This window comes from Euprymna scolopes, chromosome 33 (assembly GCF_053919585.1).
Source record: "Euprymna scolopes isolate OS-2025 chromosome 33, ASM5391958v1, whole genome shotgun sequence".
NCBI classification, from domain to species: domain Eukaryota; kingdom Metazoa; phylum Mollusca; class Cephalopoda; order Sepiida; family Sepiolidae; genus Euprymna; species Euprymna scolopes.
The window spans coordinates 64,274,810-64,298,848 of record NC_136514.1 but is presented as its reverse complement, the minus strand read 5'-3'; the positions used below and the strand labels follow the sequence as shown (position 1 = coordinate 64,298,848).

General features: G+C 35.7%; 1 protein-coding gene and 1 long non-coding RNA gene across 2 annotated transcripts in view; one reads left to right on the top strand and one right to left on the bottom strand.

The window, feature by feature from the left end:
• LOC145258270 (bactericidal permeability-increasing protein-like) overlaps window positions 1-14,011 on the bottom strand; it is a 172,309-nt gene extending 158,298 nt beyond the window's left edge. The window contains exon 1 of the mRNA XM_080116267.1: window positions 13,552-14,011. Coding sequence (XP_079972393.1) covers window positions 13,552-13,708 — 157 coding nt within the window. The 5' untranslated portion in view covers window positions 13,709-14,011. The remainder of the gene's footprint in view (window positions 1-13,551) is intronic.
• The window catches only part of LOC145258271 (uncharacterized), a 131,791-nt gene extending 112,700 nt beyond the window's left edge, over window positions 1-19,091 (top strand). Inside the window, exon 3 of the long non-coding RNA XR_013864084.1 lies at window positions 19,011-19,091. This is a non-coding gene — a long non-coding RNA (uncharacterized LOC145258271). The remainder of the gene's footprint in view (window positions 1-19,010) is intronic.
• The last annotated feature ends 4,948 nt before the right edge of the window (window positions 19,092-24,039 follow it).

The following is a 24,039-nucleotide window of genomic DNA, read 5'->3' as shown; positions in this document are numbered from 1 at the left end:
TAACGAAGCCATTTACTGACAATTTCTCGGTATGTTACATAAGGGAGGGAGAAGAAGAGGATTTGACTTGGACACTTTACTTGAGGGATACTGGTACCCTGGTGATGACGTGTCCATTTTACTAATGAAGAGAAGAAGTTTACGACGATGAGAGAGAGAGAGAGAGAGAGAGAGAGAGAGAGAGAGAGAGAGAGAGAGAGAGAGATATTACGAGTGTTAAGAGACGAGAGAACGGGACTCAAGATCCCTTAAACCGTTTGTCTAGTGGTTAGGACGCTTGTTGTGGATTTATGTGTTTGAATTAAAGAAGCTTCATACCTGGTTCCGCTGCTCTGGGAGAGTCTTCATCTGGGTGGAGCTCTCTTGCTGTTTTCGCCGGAATACACAAGATGAAGACAGATGTTGGGTTTTCAACCTTTTATTCTCCCAGGCATGATCTGCAGATGTCGCCATCGATGGTCTCCACTGTGGGTACCTACCACGTCCCACGTCTGGGGCGCGCATCTCCCCCCTTACTTAGGAGAGAACCATTTTAGACTTCTGCTCGGCTCGGCATTTTCTGAGAGACTCAACGTTTCACCAACCTTGCCATGTAGCATCACATGACATCCGGTTAGATGAAACGTCACTTCCTGCAACGTGGATTAACTACAAAAATATCTCTCTGACCTCCTCCCACCCTCTCCCTCTCTCTCTCGATCTACTATCTAATAGAGACACAGAGAGAGAAAATAGAGAGAGTATGAAAGAGCCAGAGAGAGAGAGAGAGAGAGAGAGAGAGAGAGAGAGAGAGAGGAGAGATGCTCTTTAACAGGTATCTTGACTTTGATAATATTTATTTGTTAAAAATATTTGTAAAAGTGAGAATTATTTGGACAACGCTCGGCTGAATTCAGTCACCACGATGGCCGGTCGAACCCTAAACTAATTGGAATCCAGTGTGTGTGTGTTGGGGGGGGGGTTACATTCTGCATGAGTACCATTCTTTTGAATTTTATCTTTTGTTCAATTTTTGTGTATGGACTTTTAGCGATTGCAAACTAAACAAATTTAACCAAAATTAAAAAAATTCAACAATTAAATAATTTTGCTCAGCTTCTAATACAGATCCTAGTAAATCAATCCCTCTTATTAGAACACTCAAGGGAAGGACGGAATCAAATTATTGCCAGTATGTTAGGGAGAGATTCTATTTTTTTTTTTTTTTACAATATTTTAAACAGATTTGACACTCAGTTACCAGATTTTTATGGGTTGCTCGTTAACTTACGATAAAACTTGCGGAGTACACGCTGGATTGTTGTAAAAATGAATGGAAATTTAAATTTCGCTCCGTTTTAATCTTTTTTTTTAATTGTGCTTCTTCCGAACAAATATAATAAAGAGAAAAGCATTCAACAATTGTGCTTTATATATATAAAACACGAAATATTAAAAATGTACATATATTAACGAAAGAGAAATAATTCCATTTTTAAACGAAAAAAGTCAATTTGGTATATAAAAGTTCCGTTTAGTGATGTCACCTGATGGCACGCGGTGTGAAATAATTGTCCCCAAATAAAAAAAATGGCCCATCCGTACATAGAAAACCATCTATTTATTATAGAAAAATTAAGTATAATGTTATAATTAAAAAGAGATATATAGAAACACGCATTGATACAGTAAACATATTATACCAAAATGTGGAAGCCATCCGTCCAGTGGTTATTTAGACTATTAATTACAAACGAACCAAGAGTTACATTTATATATATATATATATATATATATATATATATATATATATATATATATATATATATATATATATATGTATGTATATATGTATGTATATGTATAAAATTATAATTAATAACCATTATTCTTTTATACCTACAGACACTAATGTTTCATGCTTACGCGATCATCAGTGTAGAAGGTGACAATTACTGTCGATCAAGAGGTTCAAACCCATCCACGAAGCCACTTTAGACTCTATTTGCTAAGCTTTTACCTCCGGGCCACCAAACAATTGCTATGAAAATGAAAGGAATTAATAATTAATAAACACAAAATTCCGGGTGTTTATTTAATTATAAGTCAACAGATTATATGGTTACGACAATAACAAAGCTACTGTTTTGGTTACCTTCATTGAATAACCTAAACTTTCGATTTCAAAAAGACATGCTCTTAATATGTTTCTTTGAAATCGGGAGTTTAGATTATAAAAATATATATCCTGCTCCTTTAATAAAGCACTATCGATAACCTCGTTAAATTCATTGCTTTGTTTTTATCTTTAGATACTTTTAATCTGGAATAATAATAATAATAATAATAATAATAATAATAATAATAATAATAATAATAATAATAATAATTATAATAATAATAATAATAATATATTATATATATATATATATAAATATATGTATAAAAAAGAATACGAAAAGTATAAAATCTTATAACTTTTCTTTATTCGTTTTCAATTGGTGACGTGCAAGAATACAAAATAATGTTATGATATATATATATATATATATATATATATATATATATATATATATATATATATATATATATATATGTGTGTGTGTGTGTATATTTAATGACCTTCCATCGCCAAAACTTGGTCTTTAGACCAGGTGAACATTTCTTATAGGGTGTCTCAATACAAATACCAGGGAAGGAAAACCTTAAACAAACAATCCTTTATATTTTTCAAATATGACTATCAAACTGAGAACGACGTAAATGAGACCACAACATCAACGTCAAGTGTAGGTCCCATGTCCGGTAGGGGAAACAACGAGGCTTCCCCGGCCGTCACCCAAAGAATTCCTCGAAACACTACCACTAGAACAAATTGAACTAAAGCCTTAAATAAAATTGCAATGAAGAGTGGTGCCGCTAATAGGCGATATAGAAAAAGAATGCACCATATATGGAATGAACTAGGCCTGTTTAAAATAACTGAGCAAAAACTTGCAAAACAAGCCCGGATAATAAGAAAAAACGGATTGCTGTCTGCCCTTGAAATTGAAGATCTGAAACGAGAAATTAAGAGAGTGTGGACGTCAATAAACATGATGGGGTTGATGAAATGACGGAGGTAGAAGCAACTATCGAAAATATAAATGAAAATATTCGACCTTTCAACAATCAGATTCTTTACAAAGAAACAATTGTTAAACTTATGATTGAACATGGGAAGACGAAAGAAGAGATTGATATCTTCATATTAGTGGACGAGAAGGTAAGAGCTGACAATTTAGAACAGCCGCTGAACCTCCGATTTGTGAATTGGGAAGACTAAAATTTATCACTACCAAGGTGAATGAAGTCCTGCCATTTTTTTCAGTAAATAATTTAAAACAGTGCATTAACATCATTAAAGCTGCTGCTAATATCATCTGTAGCAATGTTGCTTGGCATGGGAAAACGTAAAAAAGGAGAAAAGAAGGAGCTCTGGTGGCGGAAACGTTTAAATTGGCAAATAAAGCAAATTCGAAAGGACATCAATAGAGTACAAGCTGCCGTAGAAGGCAAACTCAAAAGTGAGAGCGGATGCGATAAACTAAATCTAAAATTAAAAATACAACAAAAAGGTTTTCAGTGTGTAATTGAAGAACTGAAACAGTGTATCACAGCAAAAACTGGCGAAGTTAAACGCTACAGTGACAGAATCGAGCAATATCGGCAGAATAGACGGGTTGAGAATAATCCAAAACTTCTTTTTAATCAGCTAGAAGGAATTGAAAGAGGAAAGGACGTTGTACCCAATGCTGATGAATCGTAAAGGCATCTGGGAAAAGGAAGAAAAACATCAAGACGATGCAGAATGGATCAAAGATATTGAAAGAAAAGTGTCATCTAAAATGGAACAACAAAAGAACATAGCAGCCACCGTGAGAGCGAAGGCTAAAAGGCTTTTAAATTGGAAAGCGTCTGGACCTGACGGAGTCCGGGGATACTGGTTTAAAAACCTCCCAGCTCTCCACCTGCTTCTTGCAACAATACTAAGCGACTGTATGATGGTTTGGCTGACTAAGGGAACTACAGTTCTGATTATAAAAGATAAGACAAAAGGGGGTGAAGTGACAAACTTTGGACCAATCACTTGCCTCTCAGTTATGTGGAAACTTTTCATTAGCGTACCGTCTGAAAGTTTCTATGATGATTTGGACAAAAACAATTTGCTGCCCGGAGAACAGAAAGGCCGTCGAAAAAGATCACGAGGTACCAAAGATCAGCTTCTGATCGATAAAATGATTCTAAGAAATTACAAAAGAAGATCTACCAACCTTGTCATGGGTTGGGTAGACTATAAGAAGACCTTCGACATGGTACCACATTCATAGATACTCAAGTGTTTGGAAATTTTTGAAATAACCTCTGACATCCTAGCATCTATAAGAAATAGCATGAAGAATTTGGAAACCAATTTAACTTCAGGAAATGTTGCATTAGGCAAGGTGAAAATTAAGAAAGGGCTCTTCCAGAGTGATAGTCTTTCCCCTCTGCTTTTTGTCATCGGATTGCTCCCGTTGACATTTCTTTTGCGGAATGTAAAAGCAGGATATGAAATAGAAAAGGACATCCAACAATCAACCATCTAATATTTATGGAGGACCTTAAAGTTTAAAGAGTCAACTTGATACTTTGATGAACACAATCAGATTGTTTAGCAATGACATAAGGATGGAATCTGACATCTCGAAATGTGCTATTCTTGTGATGAAAAGAGGCAAGCTAGTTCACTCAGATGGCCTTAAACTTCCAATAACAGATCTGATAAAGAATGTTGACACCGATAGAGGTTACAAGTATTTAGGGATATTGGAAGCAAACAAGATGAAGAACATAGAAATGAAAAATCAGGTCACAGCCGAGTACATCAGAAGATTAAGGCTTATTCTTAAATCACATCTCCATAGTCGGAATACAATATATGCCATCAACACCAGAGCAGTAGCTATCATTCGATATACTGCTGGCATGCTTGACTGGAAGGTGGATGAATTGAAACGTTTGGACACAAAAACACGTAAAATGTTTACAATTTATGAGTCTTTTTCTAAGAAAAGGGATGCAGATCGATTATATCTACCTAGAAAGGAACGTGGTCGAGGCTTACTTAGAGTTGAAGATGTGTTGAAGAAAGCGCAATTAAATATATTTTTGAAAGCCATGAAATTCTTCTACATGAAGTGAGAAGAGAAAAAATATTAAGACCTGGGGTGAAGAAGAGTCAGCGATTACAAGAGAGATAGATAGATAGATAGATAGATAGATAGATAGAGAGAGAGAGAGAGAGAGAGAGAGAGAGAGAGAGAGAGAGAGAGAGAGAGAGAGAGAGGAAAAGTTCTTTGGAAAGAAACTACACAGAGCATTATTTAAAAATACTGAATTTAGAGATAACGACAGCTGGAATTAGTTCATCAGGAGAGATCTTAAGAGATCCACTGAGAGCACATTGATGGCAGCCCAGGAATAAGCCACTTGCACTAGATCCATCAAACACTGCATCGACAAAACTACAGAACCACCGATGTGTGTAATGTGTAATGACAGGAAAGAAACAGCGCATATTGTATCAGAATGTCCTATGCTAGTTCAATATCAATATGAAAAATAGTTCAATATCAATATGAAAAATGGAGACACGACAAAGTCGCTCAGGTCCTACACTATGCAAACTCTATGAGAAGTGGTATGAGCATAAACCAGAAGTGATGCAGGAACACGCCAATGTCAAACTTCTTTGGGATATGGGCATACAGAGTGATAAGGTCCTTGAACACTCCGGACCTGATATAATTTGACTAAATAAAAACAAGAGAACTTGCTCAATCATTGACGAAGCCCTTTCGATACTATAGTGCGAGAGAAATAATAATAAAAAAAAAATATCAAGATCTAAAATGGGAATTAGTTAGACTCTGGAAATGTAAAGAAGTCAAGGTGATTCCTATTGTGATTGTTAAGCTTGGGACCATAACAAAAGGCCACCACAAATGGCTTAATCAGATTGAGAAGACAGTTTCTTTTACAATCTTACAAAAGTCTTGCCTGTTGGGAACAGCGAATGTATTAAGGTATAGCTTGAAAGTTTCAAATAAATAAATAAATAAATAATAAAAAAATAAAAGTTAAAAAGAACATCATAAAATTAAGAATGTTATGGAACAATAATAATATATCAACACCTCGAACCGTTAGGAACGGCGATAGTGTTAATACAACTTGAATGTCTAAAGTCAAAGGAATTGACCTGATGTTTAAGAAAGAAAATCCAACTGAAAACATCCAAAGGTTGGGACTACTGTAATATATATATATATATATATATATATATATATATATATATATATATATATATATATATATATATATATATATGTATATATATATATATATATATATATATATATATATATATATATATATTGCTTTAAAAAATACTAAAGCAGTAGAATTTAACTTTGACAACGTTATGTATAGTCAGATCGGCGAGGTTCAGATGGGAAGCCCCCTTGGTCCTGCGCTAGCTGACATTTTTTGTAGGATTTTACGAATTGGTATTATTTAAGGATGTATCGAGGCCATCAATCTATTTCAGATACGTCGACGACACCTTCGCAGCTTTTGTCTCTGAAAATGAGGCGAAAACATTTTCCAACAAACTCAATTCTCTCCATACAACGTTATTATTTAATATGGAGAACGAGAATGATGGTTGCTTACCTTTCTGGACGTTTTAGTTAAACCCAATAAGAGATCTTTTCTTACAACAGTCTACCGCAAGCCGACATTTACCGGCCTCTATATGAACTGGCGTTCATTTGTGCCTCATTCCAGGAAGATTGGTTTTTAGACGTTAGTGTACAGAGCCCTTAGAATTTGTTCTTCTGGTAAATTAGAACGCGAATTGAAAACCCTCAAGGATATCGTCATTCAAAACGGTAACCCGGAGAATTTAATTGATTATATTATTAAAAATAAAGTTAAAAAATACAATTCTCCTACGTTCTTGGGTCCCTCCAAATGTTCATGTCTACTTAAAGGTTCCTTGGATTGGGGAGACTGGTCAATGTTTGGGTAGACGAATCATTAAAATTAAAATTAAATGTATTATATTTCTTATAGTTGTAGTCGTTAAAATGCAAAAATTACAATGGGTACGTAGATTGGTCAGTAATGACATAGTAACTAGTAAATCTTTATAATGACAAAATAATCACAAATAACGTGTAAATCCGTTTTAATATAACTCTTTTAAGGGCATATAAAATCCATTGCTCAAGCAACTTACCAGTTTTCGAGGACTCTGGTGCTTCCATTTCTTTGTCAAAAAATTACATTCATTGTTTTCCTGGGTTTTGTATATTTTGGCTTTTATGTAATCCTTATTTCTAACCACGTTGTTAATAACAATTACTGGACGAATATTTAATATAATCTGACTCTTCTGAGCTAAAAGAAAGATCCACGTTATTCTCAATGGCTGTACATCTGAACAACATTAATGCGGACGTTCTTTTATTATTCCTGCTCTTCATAAACGACCTCATTGCTACAATAACGCCTGAGATGTATTTGCTGATGACATGACACTTTATTTTAGACATGCAGGTAAATCGAACACAGACGGCAATAAATAAATCTTAGAAAATGACCTGAATTCGTGTATATTAGAATGGAAAAAATGGGTGATTAAATTTAAGACAAAGCTCCTCTCGTTTAACAAACCTTTCCAGCAGAAAGTGTTCTCCCTGAGAGTCAAATGTACAAGCACTTCAGCTTAACATTCACGGGCAACAGAATTGGAAAAATTACAAGATACTGTAAAGGTCTCCAGATGTCAGAAAATTTTATACCCTATAGCTTTTTTTTTTGTCCGATGTGCCCTCCCAAATCTCTGTTTCCTTGATTTTACCAACATGCAAAAATTTAAATGTAATGCACAACTCCCATTTAAGTTGCTCCTAATCAATCTGACACCTAATCGTGTCTCAATAGCGATATGCTTTGTTTCGGATAAATAAAAGTTTAAAAAAGTATATAATTTTTCTTAATTTCGAGTTGCATACTTGTAGTAGTAACATGATGGGTTCGAGCCCTAAATGCGTAGTAATTATTCTGCAATATGTATTGCACTGTGAAAGAAGTTACTTGGACTAATAATCGAATGAAAACTTTGACTATAAATACCTCACAAAATGCTCCATGTGGCAACTGGATGATTTGCCTAACGTATATTTCTGTCAATGAACGAAATTATTTTTTATTTTTTTTTTTTTACACAGTGATCACCACTTATCAAGGCCCGGAAGCCACTCAGGGATAAGGGTTATTGCAAGTACATCACGTTAGTGAGGAGATTTTATGAAGTGTTTAATTAGGGGGGCGGTTCATTAGGAATTTGTTAACATTAGACTTGAAGAAATCCAAGTTGTAGTCCGGAGGGAAGCAGGCAGACGGAACAGAGTTCCACAGGCGTGCAGTTCTAAGAAAGAAGCTTTGCTCATGAAATCCGCGTTTTGATTTAGGCACAGATATAGAGTGGGGGAAATTTTTCACAGTTGATTCAGCTAGACGGGTGATTTTCGTGAAAGTTTGGCGAGGGGGGACCAGGGATTGGAGTTCAGACGAGCACCTGCCATGAAAATAACGATAAAACAAGGATAGGCTCGCAACGTCTCTTCTGTGGGAGAGGGGTTGCAGGGTAGAGAAAAGGGCATCCCCCACTAAACCACGAAGTCTATTTTGTACTCTGTCAAGGCATGATAGGCTGTTTTTGGCAGCTCCTGCCCAGATATGGCAACAGTATTCCATCCTTGGACGTACTTGGCTTTTATATAGATAGAGAATTGAATCAGTAGTGAGATATCTTCTGGAGCGGTAGAAGGATCCCACCATCTTTCCTGCGACCTTGGCAACAGACTTGATGTACGTGTTCCATTTCAGATCAGGAGTAAAGGTCAAACCCAGAAGCTTGTCAAAACACGGGGCCTCACCCAGACGAGAGCCATCCATCACAATTGATGCCAGCTGGGGATCAGAGCGTTGATGATGTAAGGATAGGAGTTTGGTTTTAGATGCATTAAAGGTAACTAGCCACATCTTCCCCCACTGAACCACGCGCTCGAGATCAGAGGAGAGAGAATCCGAGAGAACTTTGTCATTTACAGCCTTTGATGTGTTGCCGTAGATGGTCGTGTCATCAGCATAGATGTCAACGAATGATTTAAGTATGTGTTTAGGGAGGTCATTGATGTAGATCAGGAAGAGAGTTGGGCCGAGGATTGACCCCTGAGGGACTCCAGCATTTATATTGCAGGCCTCCGATTTTTGTCCATCTACCACTACTCTTATGAGCCTATCGGAGAGAAATGATTTAATGATTGAGAAAACATTTCCAGTTATACCGTAGCTGGAAATCTTGTGAAGTAGACCCTTATGCCATACTTTGTCAAAGGCCTTTGATATGTCAAGAGCAATTGCCCTAGAAAGGAAGCCTTTGTCAAGAGATTCACTAATCCTGTGGGATATAACCGTCAGCACATCTGCGGTAGATCTTGCAGAGCGGAAACCATATTGTGTGTCACTAAGAAGGTTGTTTCTGCTGAGGTGGTTGACTATTTCTCTATTTAATATTGATTCCAGTAACTTACTCATAACACAGAGAAGACTTATTGGTCTGTATTGAGAGGGAGATGACTTATCACCTGAATTCTTAAATACAGGGCAAACTGATGAGGTCTTCCAGGGGGTCGGAAAGCACTTCTCCTTAAGGCAGCGCTTAAATAGTTTCGTAAGTATGGGAGCAAGTTCTGGTTGAAGCTTTTTTAACACTATAATTGGGATGCCATCAGGGCCAGTTGCTTTACTGGAATCTAGGTTTTTTATTAGCTTGGCGACCTCATGCACGGATATTTGTATATTACCTAGCTTGTTCTGTGTTATAGGAGGAAATATGGGGAGTTGATGGCCTTCGTCGCATAGGGTAGAATTAGCTGCAAAGTTCTTTGCAAATAGTTTGGCCTTGTCTGACGCTGACGAGATAACCTCTGGTCCATTGATAATGGTTGGGATAGAACGCACACTTCTGTTCAGGATCCTATTTGTTATTTGCCAAAACTGGTGGGAACCAAGCCGCTGATCAGCTACCTTGGATTTAACAGACTGGGCATATAGCTCTCTTGCATTTTTTATTACTCTTTTACAGTGGTTGCTGGCAGTCCTGAAAGCAGCTTTAGTCTCAGTGCATCTATTACGTTGGTAGTTATGGAAAAAGTGATTTCTGTGCGCGATAGCAGCAGCACATTCTGGGGAGAACCATGGCTGGCTGTTAGGCTTTTGTTGGAATTTTTTTGATGGTATGAATTGGTCTATGCCTACAATTAACCATTCGGTCAGATCTGATACTATAGAGGACACTTCCTTTTTAAACATGGAGTGCAGAGGTAAATCAGATATGAATGTACGGAAGCTATCCCAGTCAGCCATAGAGTATCGGTATACAGTACGGTGGAGGGGTACGTCTGATGGCTTCTTACATTTTGTTTTTATCTTAACTGATACGACGGAGTGGTCGGAGGATCCTAAAGGAGAATGAACGGTACATGAACATAGCTCAGGGGAAGTTGAAAGAAAAAGGTCTAAGAGGCTTGCATATTGATTGGGTGTATCGGGCACACGGGTGGGTTCGCGAACAATCTGAGTGAGGTCATAAGCAATGGCAAAATCATGACAAAACCTCCCCTCATCATCTGTCTTATTTGAATGGGTCAGCCATTCCACGTTATGGACGTTGAAGTCACCACAGATGTGGATGTTAGCCGAGGGATGTGAAGACAGTATGTGGTCTATTTTCTCAGATATGCTCTTAAAGATAGTAACTCCGCTGTTGTGGGGCCTATAGAGGGCAAATATAAATGCAGTGGTGTTAGCAAGTGCAACCCTGAAGCACATATAGGGTAAATTAGGATCTTCTCTAGAGATATCCCTGCCACATGGGAAGCCATCCTTAATGTAGGCACATATTCCATGCCCATGGCGATCTTGGGAGTCAGATTTAGCTGTTAAATTGGAGTATCCATTAATTATGAACTCATCTAGGGAAGTGGTCGGCCCTATTCCAGTTTCACATAGAAATAATATGTCCGGTTTCGTCTCCTGTAATTGGGTTTCAATCTCTGGAAGGTTGGAACGTAGACCCCTGATATTGGAGAAGGAGACCTGGTAGTAGGGGTCTACGCTGGAAGATGGGGTTCTAGGTTTAATCGAGTTTTTATTCTGGAGATATTTCATGTTGAGGTTTGGGGATTTGTGGAATAGGTCGGCATACTTGGTTAGAGCAGTACAGAGAGGGAAAGTAAGAGAGAAAAAGACAGGAATTTTTTTTTTATTTGTAGCACACGAAAAGGTAAAGCCGTAACAATTACCCACTAGTATGGCATCGAGAGGCCCCACCAGAGACTACTGCATGGTCCAGATCCACTCACCAAATGGCAATACAGCAGTCCCAGTACTTTGCGCCTGCTGATAGGACAGCCTTCTTAGTGGTTAATCCAAGGTTCGGGTCCCTGACTATCAGGCGGATAACGTCAGCCCAGACAAAACGTTTACCTCCAGCACCCTTACTAGTGACATGGCAACAAGGACAGACAAAGACAGAACAATATCCGACATCTCAGACTACTGGTCACCAAGTAGTACCGACCTTTAAGCAGCTTTTTCTTCACCCTTTGTCAGAAACATCACTCATTGAATGAGGACTGAATGGCAAAATAGGAGAAGCGAGAGTTACTGGAGCTGCCGATAACACATCCACTGTATTATCTACTCTCCATTTAAAAAAAAAAAAAAAAAAAAAAAAGGGGGGGGAGAAAGGGGAATGGGTACAAGTGACTTATATCTAAGTAGTAAGTCCGGTGCGAACTTAATAATTCATGGCATTTTGGTGATAATCTCCCCTCCCATATTAATGGATGGAAGTTTGTCGTTATCTATCTAGTTTGAATCATAAAAGTTTCATCTTATAATTAATTAAAATCCAATAATTAACTATTATCAATTTGTAAAGACTGCTTAATATTAATTTACATTAGAGTTTAAATAATTTTTCAAGGTTTTAATTTAGGAGGTCCGTTTTCATGAGTGACTTTCTTTGCGCTGTATTATATTTCGAATGTACTTGAACATAAGGCTAACTATATAAGGTAGGATTCGAAAACGAAAAGAAAATATTTTCAATACAGGCAAGCTTGCAGTAATAAAGTCCTAAGTTTATCTACTCTAGAGAATAATTTCCGGCATTTTTTTTTTATCGTTAGTTGCCGGCATTTTGTTTGTTTTAAAACGTTCAGCTTTGTAGCAGAAGGGCTGGACGGATAATACGGAATACAGACAAAAAGACAGGAGAAATACAGACAAAATACATAAAACACGAAAAGCAAATTTAAAACAATGTAACAAAACATTTAGGATTAGTTTAGAAAAAAAAATAAATAAATAAATAAAAATACTTAACGTTTTTGCACTAGAGATTCCGCCAGCGGTTTTTTTTATCAACTGTTAGCTGGCATATTGCTTACTAGAGTGACAGGAGATTTCTATTTCCGGATGACTTGATCGAGTGCCTATCTATAGAATAAAAGTCGTAACGTTTCTATGTGTAAACAATAATTAAATTCATATGAAGAAAAAAACAATATTAAATTCATTATGAAGAAAAATTAACTTTGTGCATTTTAATTAATCATTTAGGTTCAGCTCTGTCTACCAAGCTCTAGTCACTATCGCATTACCACAAAGTTACATCAAGGTGTTCGTTTTATAAGTATTTTTATAGAATATACTTTGATTAATTTATTGCGTTTATGGTCCCTAAACGAAAGTGCCTCCAACAGACTAGCAGAAAAATTCTACCTCTTCACTGTAGTAGCCAGAAAATATTTTTACTCTGGCAGCATTTTTCCCTCGGGCCGCTTAAGTTTGGAATTCACTTCCAACTTTCTGTTTCTCCGCCATTATATGCAAAAAGTTAGATGCCATATGAGCAAACATTTTGCTGTCCAAATCTCTAGCCAGATGCTCTTATAAATCTGATCCCTATCACAGTATCGCTTCAATTCCAATCTTCCTTGTTTTGGGCGAATAAAGGTATAAAAAATTAATTGTGTTTTGTTTTAAAATTATGTTAAAATAGAAATTTAAAAATATCAATCCGTAATTATTTTATTTTATCTATAAATTGAAAGTTATTTGTTTACGTCTTTCATCTGTTTCCTTAACAAATTCTTTCTTCAGAAGAATAGTTGATCAAAACCCAAACATAGCTCAAAATATCAAAATTTCGGTCGATGTGCTGCACAGAAGCAACTGCATCCAAACGATGTGCTGCACAAAAACAACTGCATCCAAACGATGTGCTGCACAAAAACAACTGCATCCAAACGATGTGCTGCATAAAAACAACTGCATCCGTTATTGAAAATGAAAGGAAATAATAAAAATAGAAAGAGTATAAAAATTAAAAAAAAAAAAAAACATTACCGTGTTGGAAACCACGTGATGTTGTTCTTGTGACCAAACCAATTCCATCCAAATTGCGTTCCCCAATTGCTTTCTCCGATGCCACGTCTGATGTATTGTCTGCTGATGAGCAAACATAAACAACGATTTGAAAAAATAAGCAAAAAACAAACTTCATCTTCAGTTCTATGAAGATTTTTTCTTTATAAATTTAAAATGTCTTTTTCCAACCTTTTTCTTTGTTTCGATTTCCTGTGTAAATATTTATGTCGCTGTTTTTTTTATTTAATTGCTTTTCTGAATGACATTATTCGCATTATGGAATTGTCTTGTCGTTGTGTCAAATCTTGTCGATCTGTTGTCGCCCCGGTTGTAGCTGTTGCTTATACACTTTGGACACCTTATGTCGTCACAAAAACGAGATAATGAGGTGGGGTTCTTAAAAAGAAATCCTGTTAACCCCGCTACACCATTATTGCGTGATATATTTCTACTTTTATTATTTTTAAGAGAGAGAGAGAGAGAGAGAGAGAGAGAGAGAGAGAGAGAAAGAGAGAGAGAGAGAATGTGGTGGAGCTAGAGTGATGAAGAATTTGTTAGGAAGGTAGACAGATAATCTGGTAAAAGCTGGAATATTGAAAAGGTGGCAAAGAAGGTCCGACCACATGACCCGGAGTAAGGTTGCTTGTTGGACGACAACCTGAGACATCAGATGTCATGGGATTTTAGCGTACCCTTCCCCCACACACACATACGTTGACAGTGTCTAAACCATTAAAAACATTTATTTTCTGTTTATTCTTATACTCCTCCCCCAGATTTCCTCCAACACTCGATGCCAGTCACATGCGAGGCTTCAAGTATATATATATATATATATATATATATATATATATATATATATATATATATATATATATATATATATATATATATATATATATATATATACATACTGCACGCAAAAACATGAGCTGATACTTTGTATCATATGCTACACTCACTATTTGCCAAATATTTCGCTTTACGTTAAAATCGAATACACGTGCACATTTGAAAAGTTCCGAGCACTGTGTGTAGGGTACAAGGCCATCTTTGTTGACTCAATTGTTGCGGACGGTTGCGGTGTACATCATTTTTAATTACCTTTATTTGTCAAATAAACTGCTTAACTGCACACCTGTTTTTACTTAGTCTTATGAAGTCACAGTCTGCTTATATATATTTTACAGTATTTTGCCCATTGTATTCTCGGATTCTTTTTTTCAAATTCGTAGTCAGTAATCTGCTGAGAAATTTATTTAATAAACTGGAAGATTAATTTCATTTCACATCCCATGTCTTTTTTTTTTTTTTTTAGATAACTAGTACTAGCGGTGCTACACACTCTAAAGAGGAGCGGATCCGCAAGTTTCTGAGTTATTTCCCTTGAATAATTCTGGCCAGTGTTAAAGGAATGTGCTTTCATGTCCGAAAGTTAAGAAAACTCGTCCACGTATGCAAGATATTCTGAATATGCTTTTCTCTTTTCTGATTGGTCTTTTAAAGTCATTGGACGTGATTCACAGATAAGAAATTTTATTGGAATTTATTTATGTCTACTCTTCCCCTCACTGATTAGTTCTTCCCTTGTCCTTTTAAAGCCGTGAATTCGTTAGCAGGAATTATATCTCCTACTCCCTTAGGGGTCATCTCAGCCAGCCTATAAAAACCCTCACGCGTTGCGTTCTGGTATCTTTTTTGACCCCCAGTGGAACTTCGATGACAAAGTCCTCAACAGCAGTCACAGAAAGCCATCCGCTCCTTCTTGGCCGTTATCACATTGAACAGTGACCACTTCTCGGTGCCCCCCCCCCTCCTGATGGCTGCAAGAAGACAGTCATTGACCATCCTCCAATCTCAGATTACATTGCGACTAAGGTCAAGAAGCGGAATGTATTCACGTCTATACGAAAAGAACCAGAATTGAGCAACGCACACGTGCACTTGTTACTCGAACTCTTCATTCAGATAAGAAACCGCGAAGCACGTTTTCACAAACCTAACAATGTTCCTCGTTTCTGAACATTCACCTTTTTCTTGTTGTATTTTATGCCATTCTTACTCAGCAGGTAAAATTGCTCGAAATATACTTGTTCTTTCTTACAAAAGCTGTCGCCATATTTCTGTTTCAGAACTTAATCACAGAATTATTATCGCATTCTCACGTGTGAGAATTGAACTTTTTTCAGGATAAAATTAATCCGAACAAGTTTTAATTCCACATGATATTATTCGTTAGGAACTCTTCATTTTCAACCAGGGACACTCATGCACTTTTCTTTCTTTCGGATTCGTTTTGATTGGATACTCCAAATAAAATTTGATTGGATACTCCAAATAAAATTTGATTGGATACTCCAAATAAAATTTGATTGGATACTCCAAATAAAATTTATTTTTCACAACACTTGATTCTGATACTCTCACTTATGCGATCGAAAAATCACACTATTAGCTTCTGTTCATTCCAAATTCCTTTCAAATGACAAGGGTATGAAATAATTATACCTTACTTAGGACAGGAAATTTACAGCACGTATATGGAAAAAAATTCCTTAGCTAGGGCGGGTATTGTACATCACATATTTAAATTATTTTACATAATTTTCTGTTGTGCTAACTAGTCTGTATATCATACATAAGAGTTTGTTTTACATCAGAGTGCTATAGTGAATAAGCACCTTATTTCTTGTATAAATGCCATACTACTCGAATATATTACATGATTTTCGGTTTTGATAATTTATGTACGTCACAGGTAAAATTTTCTTTGTTTTTCATATGGGTACTATACTGCACAAGTACCTTATTTCCTAAGTAGGATACTATACCAGTAACTAATTTAAAAAAAAAGGGAAAACACTAAATATTTTGAAGTAATTTTCTGTTGTGCTAAATTTTCTGTTCGTCTAGTGTAAGAATTTGTTTTTTTCATCTGGGTATTATAGTGAAGAAGCACCTTATTTCTCATTTAAAAGTCATACTACTCGAATATATAACGCGATTTTCGGTTTTAATAGCTAATGCACGTCACAGATAGGATTTTTATATGAGTACTATACTACACAAGTACCTAGTTTCTTTTGATACACACTTTATTCTCCAGCTTTTTTTCTCTGTTTTGTTTTCACATAAATTAAAGGCCGTTATCTTTTTTTATTCTAAACTAGCGGGGGTACCCGGCGTTTCCCGGGTGTTTGGAGGTGTGTGTGCTGTTAAATAAAAAAAGAAACCGGGGGGGGGGCGAGCCCGAAGCTCTGAGGCGAAGTTTGATAATAAAATGTGAAAAAAACATGAACCGCTCGCCCAGCCAGAATGAGGTACTGAAAGATGTTTGAATTTATTTAAGTAAGACAGGTGCCCGCACGGAAGTCGTAAAGCCTGTTTCGATATTAAAATTTAAAAAATCGGTGGGTACCCGGGTGTTTTTGGGTGTGTTGTCGGGGTTGGATAAGCGAAGTAAATAAAAAAACAGGAAAACGAACGTTACGTGAAAAATGACTTAAACAACACTGGTTCAATATTTAAATTTAAAAATCGAAAAAAAAAAGACATCTCACACCACGATTCGAACCCAAAACGTTTAGATAATGAACCAACGCGCTAACCAACTGAGCTAACACAACGTGCATGAAATTTAGTTAGTTCTTCAACTATTTAAAGTAAATCAGGTCATGACGTCATCTGACGCATGCGTAGAACCGGTCGTCGTCACGAGAGGACCGTTTTTGTGGACCCCCCCTGTCGAAAATTGTCGATTTCGGGGTGAAAAAAATGAACGTTTTTGACCAATTTTTCGATATTTTTCGTGCGAAGGATGGGGCTTCGATATGATACCGTGTTTGTGAATTTTCGTCGTGTCTGTCGAAAGATTTTAGCGGACACACAAACACACATACATACATAATACAAACATACATACATACATACACACATTTTCGCTTTTATATATATAGATGACGCGTGATGAGATCTGATATATATATATATATATATATATATATATATATATATATATATATATCAGGAGATCTCATATAATGTTAAAAATTCTCGTATGCTTCTAGAATAGTGATTTAAAGGTTATGAGGGTTTTTGAGGTATGAAAACAATGTTACTTTTTGTATTCAATATTTAATTTTTTTTAATTTCAAGCGGTCCTCCGCTCTTGATCACAAAAAAGTATCGAAATGAAAATGAAAGACGTTGAAAAAAATGGAAATTTGTAGTATGGACAGCGTTCAATTCCTTGCAACAATATTCGAAAGAGTTTACGTGAATTATTTTAGCCGTTTGTCGTAGAAGAATGTTGTATTTTTTTATGATTTCTCTTTTTTTTTCAATTTTCGCAACGTATTAGCGTTTAATTCAAACGACAAAAAAGAGACGCAATTGATATCAACATCAACAAAAGTACGAAAACAAAAAGAAATACAATGGATCATTCGATTCAACACACATAAGACAGGTCTTAAAACAGACTTCGACCCTCTTAAATTTTACAAATACTTTTAAAAAATAACTAATTAACACAATCACCTACATTTACATATATACTTATATGTATGTATAAACTTGTCCTTGTTCTATATTGATTTCGATATGTATATTACATTTTTCGTTTTATAGCAAACGCATATATCATTTTACTGTGATTCTTAAATTATTATTATTATTATTATTATTATTATTATTATTATTATTATTATTATTATTATCATTATTATTATCATCATCATTATTATTATTATTATTATTATTATTATTATTATTATTATTATTATTAATGCTATCATCATCATCATTATTATCATTATTGCTATTATTTTCGTTATACCTAACCTTCTATTTACATTATATTATAATATATCCATTTATCTATATTAATTTATATCTATCTATATATCGTTAGCTTCATATCTCTACTTGTTCATCCATTTTATTTTATGTATGTGTATAAATATGGATTAATGCATGTGTTTGATAATAGAAGTATATGCATATGCACCTATTTATGTATGTGTGTGCTTATGTATGGATATGTATGCATACATCTGTATATATATATATATATATATATATGTCTGTATATGTTTATATGCGTATATGATATGTACGTTGTGTGTATATATATATATATATATATATATATATATATATATATATATATATATATATATATATATATATATATATATATATATATAACCATACATGTGTGTGTGTGTGTGTGTGTGTGTGTGTGCGAGCAAATACTGTGGAGACTAAAAAGTTTGCAAACCTATTTTTTCTCAATTTCATTATTAATTTTGTTTTACTTTTTAGTTTTACCTTTTTCATCATTTGTTATTTGCTATTCTGTTTATTTTCATTACTACATTTTACGAAAAAAAAAACCAACAGAATTTAATTATTGTTAAACATTTTTCTCTTTTCAGGTGATCCAAAAATTTATGCAGGTAACCTAAATTTATTGATAATGGCTAAAGGAAAGATGTTGACAGATAGTGAGAAGGGTGAAATTGTTAAATTACTTGCTGCGAAGAAGTTTACATTAGAAATTTCAATAGTTTTGAAGCGAGATCATTGAACTGTGAAACGTTTGAACAGCTATTTTCGACCATACAGGAGAGTCTGGCATCTCTAAAAGGACCCGAAGTCAGATTTTGAAACAAATAGCGGACTGGAGAGCACCGAAAAAATGTCATCCTTTGAGTGATGTCAACTGTCATAAACGACTAGCATGGGCCACTAAATATTTGAAAACCAATTTTTAAAATGTTCTCTGGACTGACGCGCCTAGAGAAACCGGCCGCGACGATTGAACCAAAGGATGGCCTTTTAAAGGCAGTAGCCCACCCTTACGATTCAGACGTCAACAGGGAGGAGGGGGTATGATGATTTGGGCTGGGATTATTGGTAGTGAGATTCATGGCCCTTTTCTTGCCCCCGGAGGTGTCAAAATGAATTCTGTGAACTACTGCAAGTTTTTGGAACAGAATTTATTGTCCTGGTTGAAATCACAAAATGATGCTGTCAACCAGAATCTCATTATTCAAAAAGATTTCTCAGGAAAATCAGATCATACGATATCACTGGAAGAATACATAACATAAATAAATCTTTCTTAGATAAGAGAAAAATCCAGGTTGTCCTCGACGGTCGTATATCTAAGCAATATGATATAAATGAAGGAGTGCCTCAAGAGTCTATCCTTGGACCTTTATTATTCCTATTATTCATAAATTACCTCCCTTACAAAATTGTCTGTGAGATGGGTATATATGCTGATGACACTGCACTCTATAACAGACACGACAGGAAAACAAATGAACACATATCTAAAGAAATGGCAGAAATACTAGAGGATGACCTCCAATCTGTAGTGGAATGGGGACAAAAATGGATGGTCACATTCAATGCTGTTGTTTCCTTCAATAACTACAAGAAACCTTCTCTACCACCAATAGCAAGGGGCAAAGACTCTTTATCTGAAAGTACATCTTTTATACTCCTTGGCCTAACGTTCACAGGAAACATGAGTTGGAACAATTACATTGCAAGCATTGCCAGGATCGCTGCGAAGAAATTAGGTTCTCTCTACCGTGCTAGAAAGTATCCTGTACCTCTATAAGGCCAAAAGAATCCTGTACCTCTATAAGTCAACCATTCGCCCATGTATGGAGTATTGTTGTCATATTTGGACTGGTGCATCTGCTACTAGTCTCTCGCTCCTAGACAAGGTTCAAAAGAGAGTCGCCAACCTGATAGGTCATGAACTGTCATCTAAGCTTCAGCCTCTGTCCCATCGACGAAATGTAGCATCCTCTGCCTGTTCTACAAGTACTTTAACGGTTAATACTCCGATGTACTGCAAGCACTTGTGCCCCCTCGACGTAAATACCCCCGACGAACTCGACAAGCAGCTAAATCTTTACAGTAGAGATCCCTAAGTGTAAGACAGCCTTCTACTCCAGTAGTTTCTTCCCGAGAACCACTAGACTTTGGAATTCCCTTCCGGGTTCCTGCTTCCCAAACTGTACTGACATGCAGAAGTTCAAGTGTAACGTGAACTGACATCTTGCTGCCCAACTCCTACATAGTACCCCTGTAGCTTATGTCCCTGATAGTCGCCCCTACATAAAAGTGGTAATGTGCCTTGTTTGGGGTGAAAATGTAATTAAAAACAAAAGACAATGCCCAAGCCATGCTTCTCGTTTAACAAAAGCTTGGCTTTCAGTCCAGGAGATCTCTGGTGAACGTTTGATGGATTGGCCACCTCAGTGCCCGGAGTTTAATCCGATAGAGAACCTTTAGTCGATTCTGAAGAGGAAGGTCTACGAAAACGGACATCAATTCAGCAGTAAAAAGACCTTTGGGAAAGGATTAAGGAGGTATCTTCTAAAATCACACCTCAACAAGTGCATATTTAACATCCTCTGTTGATAGGAGGCTGATGGATTTGATTAAGAATTGAGAAAAGTGCATAAAGGGTCAAATTGTTTTTAAAATTTGTATTGTTTTGTTAATTGTTATTTGAGCAATAAATATGGTTTTCTTGTAATATGTTATCAATATATGGTACTTTTATCTTAATGACACAATGTTTCAAATTAAATTATGTTTAAAAATATTATTTATTTTGAAATAAATGAGTCTTGCAAACTCTTATGGGCCATATTTCCCCCCAGAATATGATTATTTTGTTTCCGTTTTTTAGGAATTTACTTCATATATTTGCAATGAGTAACAATGAGTAACATAGTTATTATATTGGAAAATATTGAAGCATAAATTCATCAGTATATATGTTTTATAAACACTTTTGACCCCACAGCATATCGGGAAGTGATACACGATATACCATTGGCGTATTAAGCGATGCTCTTTGTGTAAACAAATCGAGCTTAGGTGATGATATGAAACCATCGTTAATTCACTGCCCGCACAGCAACTGCAGATTGGCGTAATGGTTCAAAGCCTTGACTGTTGGTTTCGATCCTGGCTTGAGGTAGTTGCCTGTCTAGCCGCACTGATGAGCTGTGATACAGCGAAACAGTACTGTATGTAGATGACTATAATGCTCTTTATCTTAAGTTGAGCATATTGGGAAGTGATACACGACATGGCTCAAAGCCTTGACTATTGTACGGCGGTCGGATTTCAATCCTGGCTTGAGGTAGTTGTCTGTCTAGCTGCACTGATAATGTATGAAACAGAGTATGTGGATGCCTTGATGGAGGGGAGACTAAAACTTGCTGCTATGGTTTCAAATGATCATAAATAACAACAAGGGGAGATTTGATTTCAAATATTTCTCACATGTTATATCTCCCCTATTTTGGAAATAAGCTACGATTATGAATATCCTCAGTATCAAATAATCTTTATACACTGTGAAATTTACTTTATGTATGAAAACTAAAAAGGAGAAATATAACATATGACAAATATTTAGAATCAAGTCTCCCCCTTAGATGACAGTTGATGACCTATCAGGTTGGCGACTCTCTTTTTAGATCATTTGAAAGCAGAATAGCAAGTTTTAGTCTCTCCTTCATCAAGGCCAGAGGTTTTGGGGGAATATCAGATATTTTGTAATTCATATACAAAACTAGGAAAACAAATGATTATGATTGAAACATTAATAAAGGTGCAGTATTTTTCGACCAGAAAAAATCCTTAAAAATTACCGCTATTAGAGGTTTTTGGGGGTGCTGAAAATGAAAATAACGTTTAAAATTCCAGGAAATGAGCAGTCTCTAAGATATGAAAAAATTATAGTTTCAAAAATATGGTGAAGAAAAAGGAATATATATATATATATATATATATATATATATATATATATATATATATATATATATATATATATATCAAGCAAACATTATTAAATGCAACGGCGATATTTTGCTTTATAATTTTTGTTTTCGATTTTCAATTTTTCTTTTTTATATCAAAATCGGAAATATTAATGACGGTTCCGTAATTGTAACTGTCACGAGCGCTTCCGATTCGTCCACGAATCATCTTCAGGTGTTGAGGAAGAGTGTGAGAAGGAGCGAAAATTGAAATAAAAAAAAGTGAAAAGTAAAATATATAAGTTCGTGGGCACTGTTGGCAAAGTCCGTCCATTACGCGCTACGCAAGACATTTTAATATATTACTGCTTTTCTCGAATGCAGTATTATTTATAGTAGGGTGATGAGTTCTAATGTATAACGCTTCAAGGACTTTTAATCTTTTAAAGATTATTTTCACGTTGTATAATTTTTGTGTTGTCGACGAGGATGTTTCTAAGATTGGAGAGGGGGCAGTTGCGTTCTTTTATTAAATATTGATATACAGCACTAGTATTGTTTAAATTCATGGTGATTTGCCGGGACAACGTTATCGTTGTATGCCCAATGTATGTATTATTCTTATACTTCGGAGTTACATTCTCCTAGAGAGCATTTGAATTTAAACACCATATTGGTTTGTTTTAACGTTTTTATAGCCGGTGATGTTTCTGACCACGAAGTTTCGTGTTCGAAACTTCTTGTAGTAAATAATAAATTTAATTTTACAGTTGCTATCAATAGGCGTCAAATATCTACGAACGATAATTTAAATTGTATTTTCTTCGATTCTGAAATTAGGTGACATTTGATTTTGTTGGATTAACGGAGTTTGCATTACGGTACTGGCTAATATTATCATTAGGGTTTTCAAGAGATTGTAGCATTCGTCTTATTTGTTCATCAACAACGTAATTCGGAAAGTGATTGTTAATACTTGTTTAATGCTTTTTGTTTTAATGAGTAGTGCCTTTTTTGTGGATGATATTTGTGCTGTCAATCGCACACACACACACACACACACACACACACACACACACACACACACACACACACACGCACGCGCGCGCGCGCACGCTCGTGCGCAAATAAACGAACGTTGATTAATTTCAATTTCACCGCGCATTTACACAAAAATAAGTTCTTCCAGCAACGACATAATTTCAAATACGCCCACACGCTTTTCTCATAACAAAAAAAAGTAAAATGGACATATTTCTGGTGGACGTAGTTCAAGACAGTTCCACGTGACACAAGCGACCAATAGGAAAAGTTAGAAGATTGTCTTTTTAACGCTTTTCCAAAAAAACAAATACCAGCAGCAGCAATCTTGTGCTGGAGCCGGTTCAAAAAGTATTTAAACGCAACAAAACATTCTTCTTCCTTCTTTTTCCCTTCTTTCTTCCTCTCTTCTTGCTCCGACGTGACACAAGAACATGCCTCTCGTTTTAACCTCATCGTCGTTTTCAGATCTGTCGAAACCATAATTACACACGCCACGCGGGCACCCAAAAATCACACTTATACACATTATTATTATTATTATTATTATTATTATTATTATTATTATTATTATTATTATTATTATCATTCAATTCTACTGTGAACTTAAGGATTAATTTTTTTT